This window comes from Camellia sinensis, chromosome 8 (genome assembly GCF_055761805.1).
Source record: "Camellia sinensis isolate YWXY chromosome 8, ASM5576180v1, whole genome shotgun sequence".
In the NCBI taxonomy this organism is placed as follows: domain Eukaryota; kingdom Viridiplantae; phylum Streptophyta; class Magnoliopsida; order Ericales; family Theaceae; genus Camellia; species Camellia sinensis.
Window position 1 is genome coordinate 46615426 of NC_138968.1, and position 10586 is coordinate 46626011.

General features: G+C 34.8%; 1 protein-coding gene across 1 annotated transcript; it reads left to right on the plus strand.

Annotated features, from left to right (window-relative positions):
- The first annotated feature begins 2281 nt into the window (after window positions 1–2281).
- Window positions 2282–3127, plus strand: LOC145797738 (uncharacterized). Its single transcript, XM_082885151.1, has one exon. The coding sequence runs from the start codon at window positions 2282–2284 to the stop codon at window positions 3125–3127; it is 846 nt and encodes a 281-aa protein (XP_082741277.1).
- The last annotated feature ends 7459 nt before the right edge of the window (window positions 3128–10586 follow it).

Sequence of the window (10586 nt, forward strand, 5' to 3'; positions counted from 1 at the left end):
TAAATTTTGCATTGATACACAATTGTTACATTAATAGTGTTATGTAGTTGACAAGATATTATGGAAATTTTTAATAGAAAGCAACCGTAGTCTTTTTGGTCCAGTGTTAAGGCTTGAGTCAGATCTTTTGAATGTATGATAAATTCATTATCAATCACTATTCATTGACTCATAGATTAAGATAGGACTGTATTTCATTTCCAACTTGCCCATAACCTTATTTAAAATAAAAAATAAATAAATAAATTTGCCCATATCTTAGTCCCATTTTCTCCCTTGGAAGGGGTGTGGTGTTGAGTTGGTATTGCAACAATTCAAGTAAGGCAAATTGTGAGTTTATATATATCTAAGTTTTGGGAGTTTTCAAAATTAGTTTTACTTATTTTTTAAGAAAATTTATATCGCCTTACTTATGAATCTTATATTGGAAACTGAGAGAAAATTGAAAGGTTTAATAAAATGTCTATCCATACGGAGCTATGGCTTTAAAGTATGAGCATGGCACTATAATAGGGCAGTGTATAGTGGAAATCACTTCCAATCTTAAAGATGTGATAAGTGGCTCGATCAAATGGTGAAGTGATGGTTGATTTGTAAAAGGTGTGATTTCAAAATTTTGAATAATAAAACCATGAAAGGTTCTTCTTTCTTATGTAATACCCAATGCAGAGCAAAATGAAATATCTGTCCTATTATATGCTTTTTATTTTACATTGCTGTATTAAACATTTTTACATTGTTGTAATACCCAAGCTCTTGATTGAATACAAGGTCTATGCTAAGAAGTATTTTAGGGGTCAAAGTGTGAGAGTAGGTTCATGTTATTTGGCCATATAGCTAAGACAAAATGTAGCATCTGGTCAACCTCAAATGTGCATTGATTTTTAAGAATTTTTAATATTTTTTGGGAGTAAACTTAACTTTAATTGCTTCTGTAAAGAAATGAACTATACTTTAATGACCTTTGTAATATGTTACTGACCCTTTATTTGTCTTTAATTTTGTCTTTAATTTTGTCCTATCTTAATGTATGAAATACAGTCCTATCTTAAACTATGAGTCAATGAATAGTGATTGGTCCAGTGTACTTGAACTTTTAGATTTAGCAAGACGCAATGCCATGGAAATTTATTGGTCATGCTTTATTCTCATTAATCATGGACATCTTCATTATCATTATTTAAAATTATTGTTTCTAAAAAGTTTGTTATTAACTTATTACAAAGCTCTTGACCAGGCTGCATGTTTTAGATAGTTTAGTATATATAGATAATCTAAAATGAATAAATTAAACTTAATATGGGCATGATTTTTTTTTTAAATTGCATAAATTAAGCCTTGAGACTGACAAATATGGGTTGTTTATCCATCCTTTTAGGGAAGTTTTAACTGAGTCCATTCTCAATCTTGTTTCATCGAATGCTCTCTGCAATTTGTCAACTCACTGCCCTCATTTCTATTTCTAGTGAAGAATCCATATCTATGTCTATGTCTATATCTATATCTCTATCATTTGAGTTTCATACATACTTTCTGATTTATTTTTTTTTAATATCTATCATTTGATTTTCATACATAGACTTTTAACAATTTAATAATTAGATGTTTTTAATTTATTTAACTTATTCTTACCTCCTATGTTGTAAAAAAAAATTATCACTTCGATAATTTCTTTAAAAAAAAAAAACAAATAATCCTATAAATTGTACACAACAAATAATTTATTTGACAAATCTATAAGATGAAGATATGGTTCATTGAATATATCTGTACACTTTATTAAAAAGCATTCCCACCATTCCTTTCTTATGTATATATTGGATATTCTCTTTTCTCTCTCCCTATTGGATATCCATAGTGTTGGTCCTAGGTGATCTATTCTCTTTTCTCTATTCTCTTTTTTCTTTTCAAATAATCCATATCTATTCTCTTTTCTCTTTTCAGTTAATATAATTTGGTTCTTTGTGCTGTAGCAGCAGCTTCATGCTGCAGTAGCAACTTCCTGTTGGTTCTTAATATTTTTTTTCTTCTTTTCTTGGCAGCAGCATTAGTGTTCAATATTATGCTTATTGAATACTAAAACAACCATAATGGAATCAATAACTATTATAGTTGAATAATATAGGAAGGAATGTGAGATTTGATGCTTGCCTAAAGCGTATAAATAACTTTTTCACCTTATAACAAAATTAACCTCCAAAATAGGAATAAAATTCATTTTTAGTTAATTGGTTTTTGCTTTATTCACCTAACATAATCTTCACTTTGTAGGTCACCATATATGGACAAGAGTTGGATGTCAATTAGGAATAGATTGAGTTCGGAGTATAGAGAAGGGGTTAAGTCATTTCTCCAATTTGCAATGACAAATGTTGGCGTAGATAATAGAATTCGTTGTCCGTGTATGGATTGCCTAAATTTTGAACATCATACCTTTAAGGATGTGGAATATCATTTGATCCGAAAAGGGATATCACTTTCATACAAGACTTGGGTGCACCATGGGGAAACTGTTTCTGTCAATCAACCTCGTGTGTGGAATAATGACAATGACATTGAAGGTGTTGGTGATGAAGGGACAACCAATGAATGCCTTCACGTGGAAGATGAATTGTATGATATGTTAAATGACTGTCACATGGCGCATATTTTTGATGATGATGAAGAGGGTGAGCAGAATGATAATGAGCAAAGAGAAGATGGACGAAACTTTGATAAATTGTTAGAGGATGCTCGTCGTCCATTATACCTTGGCTGTCAGAAGTTTACTTTGTTATCATTTGTCGTTAAGATGCTTCATATAAAATTTTTAAACAAGTGGAGCAATAAGTCTTTTGACATGTTGTTAGGCGTATTGAAAGACCTTTTACCAGAAAGTGATCAAAAGGTTCCATGGACCCTTTATGAAGCGAAGAAATTTTTACGTGATTTGGGTTTAGGATATGTGCCTATTCATGCATGTAAGTATGATTGTGCTCTTTTTTGGAAGGAAAATGCAAATTTAGAAAATTGTTCGATTTGTAAGGAGCCTAGATACAAAATGAATGATGGCAAAGGTAAGAAGATACCTCATAAAATTTTGAGATATTTTCCGTTGACACCAAGGTTGCAAAGATTATACATGTAGAGAAAAACAGCTGGAGATATGCGATGGCATAAAGAAAAACGTGTTGATGATGGCATCTTAAGGCATCCAGCCGATGGTGAGGCGTGGAAGGATTTTGATAGGCAACATGTTGTGTTTGCCCAAGAACCACGTAATGTGAGGTTAGGGTTGGCCACCGATGGTTTCAACCCTTTTGGAAATTTGAGCAACTCATATAGTATGTGGCCTGTGGTAGTTATGCCTTATAACCTACCACCGTGGAAGTGTATGAAGCAACCATTTTCCATGATGTCATTGCTTATTCCTGGACCGCAAGCACCCGGGAGAGATATTGATGTTTACTTGAGGCCATTAATTGACGAGTTGAAGGAGTTATGGGAAGATGGTGTAGTTACTTATGATGCCTCAACTGGGGCAAGTTTCCGAATGCATGCAACTGTTATGTGGACTATTAATGACTTCCCTGCATATGGTAACTTGTCAGGGTGGAGTACAAAAGGATATTTGGCTTGTCCCAATTGTAATGAGAATGCATCATCACAACGGTTAAGAAGTAAGATAGGATACACTGGTGCTCGCCGATACTTACCTGAAGACCATCCTTGGCGAAGAAGTAAGCTGTTTAATGGTAAGGCAGATGATCGAGCAAGACCTTCGGAGTTGTCAGGAGAACAAATTTTAAATCAATTGGATTCAGGAACATTTAAACCATTTGGGAAGCATCCAAGCAACCAAAAAAGAAAAAGGGATGAAAATACCGTCCTGAATTGGACAAAGAAAAGCATATTTTTCGAATTGCCTTACTGGAAGACACTCAAGTTACGACATAACCTCGATGTCATGCACATAGAGAAGAACATATGTGATAATTTAATTGGGACTTTGTTGAGCATTGATGGGAAGAACAAGGATACGGAAAAAGCACGCATGGATTTAGAGGATATGAAAATTAGGAAGGATTTGCACTTAAAGAGGCGCGCGGATGGGTCCTTTGAAAAGCCCATTGCATTGTTCACATTGTCCCTAAAGGAAAGACAAGGTTTTTGCGAGTTCTTAAAATCGATTAGGTATCCTGATGGGTATGCAGCAAACATCTCTATGTGTGTGAGCACAAAGGGCGGCAAGTTATCCGGTTTGAAAAGTCATGATTGCCATGTCCTTATACAACGACTTCTTCCTATTGGAATGCGTGGGTATCTTAACAAGGACATTTCTATTGCATTGTTTGAGTTGGGAAATTACTTTCAACAGTTATGTTCAAAAACAGTGAGGGTGAATGATTTGGAAAAATTACAAGAGAGCATAGTACTCATACTTTGCAAGCTAGAAAAATTTTTTCCACCTGCATTCTTTGATGTGATGGTTCACTTAGCTATTCACTTGCCTCGCGAAGCCATTCTTGGAGGGCCAGTGCAATATCGATGGATGTACCCTATCGAAAGGTATTTTTATGCTCTTTTATGTGAAATTATATTTTTTTTAATATTATAGTATACCCATATATATGGTTTACATAATAATTTCATATTATTTGTTGAAGATTACTCGGGATTTTGAAAGGGTATGTAGCAAATCGAGCTCACCCAGAAGGTTCAATTGCAGAAGCTTACATTGTCAAAGAATGCCTAACTTTTTGCTCTATGTATCTTGGTGGGATTGAAACCGTATTTAACAGAGAGGAAAGAAATGAAGATGGTGGTGATGTTGGCTCAGGGCATTCAGTTTTTTCACAAAAAGTCCGTACTTTTGGGCTAACTCAAAGGGCAGTTGACGTGTCTGAGAATGAAAGAAAAGTGGCTCATTGGTTTATCTTGTATAATAGTCCTGAAATTGATGAATATCTAGAGTATGTTCTCATTTAGTTAAGTCTATGCAAAATGCTTTTCATTATGATCACACTCAAGTACTAATTATTCACATTTGATTTTTCAAGTAGAGAACACAAGAATCAGTTACAAAATGCAAATGTACATGACATTACAAGACAACAACAAGAAGAATTTCCTAGGTGGTTCAAAGAGCGGGTAATATATAAGATACATAGATAATATGTAACCTCTCATCATAAACATAATTCACTGTTCGTAGATTGATATTAACATCATGCATCCTTGTCACATGTTCATGTAGATAAATCAATTACGAGCTGAAGGATCATCGGAAGCAACTGATGAGTTGTGGTCATTAGCTAATGGTCCTAGTCCAATAGTGAATATTTATTCAGGTTGTATTTGTAATGGCATTCGATTCCACACGAAAGAGCGAGACAACCGTCGTAAAAGTCAAAATAGTGGGTTGGTTGTTCAAGGGGATCATCATGGTATGTCAATTGATTTCTATGGTCAGTTGAATAAAGTTTGGGAAATGACATACATGTTCGGGCATCGAGTTGTGTTGTTTCAATGCGAATGGTTTAACACTGGTAGCAACAGAACATTTCGCACTGAAACACATTTGACAACCATTGATGTAAGAAGCCGTTGGTATCAAAATGACCCATTTGTCTTGCCAAGTCAGGTGCAACAAGTTTTTTATGTCAATGATACCAAATTAGGTGAACATTGGAAAGTCGTAGAGCGATTTCAACGTCGAGGAATATGGAATGTGCCGGAGCTTGAGGATGTAGATCCCGATGCTAATGAATTGCCTATTCTGAATGATGTGTTCCAGCAGGACGAGACCACTGAAATTGTCCAAATCAGCATTGCAGATTCCATTAGCAACACTTTACGTAGGACTGATATTGCACCTGATATTATTCCAAGTCAAGTGGTTCTGCAATCTAGTACAAGTGTACATGTAGAGGGTCCAAACAGAGATGATTTTATCTGTGATGATAATGATCAACATTCAAATGATCCTAGTGATGATGAAGATGAATTTCATAGTCATAGTAACTCGGATACAGATGATGATATAGAGCCTTGATTGTAATATCCTTTATTTTTTGCATTATCAAGTCATTTTCATTGTAATGCTCTTGATTGTAATGGCATGGCCTTGTTAATGAAGACATGTTTAGTTACAACAAGTCTGGAATGTTGTACCTATTGCTTCATTGTGGTCCATTTGGAAACATCGGAATCTGTCTGAATCTGTTTGAAGCTGTGTTTGTTCTACTGTCTCCTCTGTGTGCTGCTGCTGAAGTGCTCTATGTTTTTTTTTCTCTTCTGTTTGGTGATGCTGCTGAATCTGTCTGAATCTGTCTGAATCTGTGTATTAATCTGAATCTGCTGAATCTGTTTTGAATCTGCTGGTTTAATGCTGAAATGCGGCTGCTGCTTGAATCTGCTGCTTGAATCTGGTTTAATGCTGAATCTGTCTGAATCTGTGTATTAATCTGAATCTGCTGAATTTGTTTGGTTTTAATAGCTATGCTCCTGATGTATTTGTGTTCATTATATATAATCTTATTTTGTTTGTTGATAAAAAAATTGAAGACATGTTTAGTGATGATTCAAATTGTAATGAATTTTTTTGTTGATAATTTCTTGACTTGTAATGTGGTTCTAATATTACAGTATTAGGTTATCTTATAATTTCATAAATTGTCATGCATTTTAAATTTTTACTTTTGGTTGCTTACAATTCATTTGTTAGATACAAAGACTACACAGATGCCACCTGGGCAAGCCACTAAGAGGAGGTCGACGACCTCAATGTCAGAGGCAAACCTGGTTGAGCTCCCAGCTGCATCTCCTGTGGATGCATTTGCAAGTCTATCTCCTGTGGATGCCTCTCCATCTTCGCAAACAGTTGATATTGGTAAGTGTTACTACATGCTTACTCTTTTTTGAGTGATTATGATTAAAAATTTGTTAGTATTGAAGTATGACTCTGTGAGAGACAATCTGTGAGAGACAATTTGTTCTGGCCTCATTCTTTGTAATCTGGAACCTTTATTTCACATTGGGACTACCATGCATGCAACATCTGGATATTAGCCCACTAGTGGTGAATGTTGTTTTTAAACTTTTTCCCTTGGCACCTAAAGAATATATATATATATATATATAATGAACTACAATTCAGTAGGTCTCTTTCCTGTAAATATATGGGCTGCCCATACTATACTCTGTGCCACATCACAATGGAGCAACCTTACCATTCCACCCTTAGGAGTTCTAATCTGTTCCCTACCCTCACATTTTTTTAATTAATTATTTATTTTTTCTGTTCTTTCTGTTCTTATTTCCTCTAGTCATTTTCTTTGATCTCTACAAAGGGAAATAATAAATTCATGGTATCAATTTGATCCTCTTTAGGTTGCTTGTGATGTTCACAATCTCTGCGATCTCTGTGATTTTGTCTTTGACATTCCCTCCACCTATGTCCAGCTGTTTTCTGAAGTAGGCAACTCTGTATTTTGGCAATACATTTGCAATGATGTTCTCTATTTGCTAAGATTGAATTGTATTGATCTCTTGGGCAGTGTCAAAGCATTCTGCAAATTCAATATGATAATTATCTTTTGCTGTCAATCAAATGACTTTTTCACTACTGGTTTTAAGAAAGAAGCCAATCAGACTTGGTTGTGTCTATAGCTTTTCCCCTCTCTTTCTATTCCTTTTTGAGTGACATTGCTCCTCCATATGCCCTAAGGTTTTACCTTTGCTGCAGGCAAAGGGCTTCGACTAGTAGTTATTTTTCTAACAGTGGATTCAAAACTATGTTAGGTTATTTATCAAGCACTTCAATGGATTCAAAGCACTGTTAGGTATATGTATCATATTATTCGAAGCAGTTGCAGCAGAATTTGAAGCATTCTGATACATTGGAGTTAGGCTTTCCTTTTCTTCTTCTTTTTGGTTAAAGAGCTTTCACCCTGATATTTGAGGCATTTTTTTTATCCGTGTGATTTGAGATTTGAGGTCTCAGAAGGGAATTCGTGTTTAAACCAACTCTCTGGAGCTCAGACTGCACTGGAAAAGTACAAGATTGGTCTGTCAGTTGTGGTCATTATGAGCTTCAGAGATGAAATTTAACTGAGGTTAACGAAGTCTTAAGCAGTAAAAACTTAAGGTTGAGTTAGTTATCTCAGGAGCTTGCTTCTCATCTTCATTCGATAGAGAGATTACCTTAGGTGAAGGGCAATAAAATGCTTGCTTCTCATCTTCATTCGATGGACCAATTGTTCACCCATGTCAATTATAGGATCAGTGAACTTCAAGGCATGATAGTTAACTCTGCATCTAAGCTTTTGTAAATCTGTGTCCAACCTATTTGAAAGTCTGTAATCAAATTTGTTGAGCTGAACAGCCTTCATAAGAATGAAAACCATAAAGTATTAGTTTTACAATATAGTAAATCATTCAAGGCCAAATCTAGAGGATAAAAACATAACTGTGCAACTCAACAAAACCTTATCCCAAGATTCCCAACTACCAGGGGTTATTGACATGATTTCTGATCTAATGCTTTCATCAGAATTGGACGTAAGTTTCCCCATAGTTGATATTTATGCCATCTAATTAATGTTTTCTAATAGTTGGTCAAAGTGTAGAAGAAACCAAGTTGATTGACAGGATTTTAATTTTCAGCCAGTAGCTCTTTTGCATCTTCTTTTTATGCAGGAAAGGAAGTGACTTTCTCGATGTTAGCTTTCCAAATTTATAGTAGAGTCTGAATTCTTGTTTGAAGGGGTAATATTAATATAAATGGTCATATTTTTTATTTTTATTTTTTTGAATTAGAAAAAAAAGGTATTCTTTGGTAGCATCGTTGCACCCCTTAAGTTTCGGGGTGTAGGTTAGATTTATCCTAACTCATATGAAGAGATTCACAACCGGAATAAAATGAGAATGCATCAACCTCCAACTCAGAAGGTAGAGTCACGCACGGAGCACAACACGATCAGTTTCAACCATAAATGAAAAACGCTAGTTATGCCATTAGAAATCGAGTCTTACTCACTGGTGTAAAAGGCCAACACCTTCCACTCCACCACCACTCCGGTGGTATAAATGGTCATATCTGGAAATAGTATTTTTCATGCAATTAATCCTTGACAAGTTTTTCAAATTAATAGGAGAGTTAGAATATTTTTCTTAGGGGTAATCTTAAGATAAACGGTCATATGCAAGAATAGTATTTTATACTTGTAAAACAAATGTCTATATTTAAAGTTATTATTGTGGGAGCACAGTATAAATAAATCTTAATCTTTGATTACAAATTCTACAAATTCTAGACATTTTTTTTTAGTTTATTTTTTTGGATTCTTAGAATTACTGTTTTTCCTACCCTTATCTTGTAAAGCTTAAGAGAAGAAATATATAGAGAAAAATAAGTATTTGATTCAATCAAACAAATAAACATATTACCAGAATTTGAGCAGTTGCCATTGAGCAAAACCTCTCCCTCCTTCCCTCTGCCCTCTATAAAGTGGTATTGTTGGTTACAATTGAAGTGGTCTTTGGTAATGCTCAAAGCGATATTGGTTACAATCTAATATCATTACGATCAATTACAGTGTTTTTTTTAAGATTCAATTGTAAGTTTCAGCTCCTTTCTCTGTAAGTTTCAGCCTCAATTATTTGTGTGCAAATACAATTGACCCAACTGTGTTGTGTTTCCAAGATCGGCTGGAATTTCCCCTGAAATTCTATTATCAAACTGGCGAAGATCCTCCAATCTTTGAACCTGTTAAGGCCTATGTCCAGTTCCTGGAGGTTGCTGCAGTTAGTTAAAGAAGTTAAGAAGCTAAATCTTGCTGCAGTTAGGCCAGAAAAATTAGCCAATAGAACAGAGCATCTACATGTTCCTAATGTTGAAATAATTTTACCATTCTATGCAGTCGAGGCTGATATAGTCAGGATTACAGGCATGTTCAGTCATCTTATCTTAGACATAGTAATCTTATAATCATGAACATGACATAATAGCAAGCTTGAATAAAGGCATATACATTCCATGATGCTTTAAACTTGAGAGTTCTTAAAATCTACAGCAACCTATATAGCAGCAGCAGCAGCAACCTATGTACATTATATGACACATAGTAATCTTCATTCACATATGCTATTTAAAGAGAGTTCTTAAAATCTGCTCTGTATATACAGCAACAGAAGTTTATTTAGTAGCAGCCTATAATAGTGTTTCATTTTGTGTTTATAATATAGGTCCATCTGCAAAGCGAGTACGAGGTCCAACTAGGGGTAAGAACAGTAGTAGACTCATGAGCCAACATGGTGGGAAGAAGCTTTTTGTTGGAGTTTCTATTGAGAGGAGGACATTTGTGGGGCTTAATGCCACCAAGGCCGCTAACGAATTGGGGGAACAAATTCGATTGCAAGCCCCATTGCAAGGAACAAAAAATTGGGAGGACGTTCCACCAGTCATTCGAGCAGCTATTGTACAATCCTTGCGGGTAATTTAATTTTTATAGTTGTTGAGATTGAAGTAATTAATATATAAGATGTTTAATTTTCATTTTATGTTTAATTGGGACAGGATAAGTTTGAGATTAAAGGATATGATG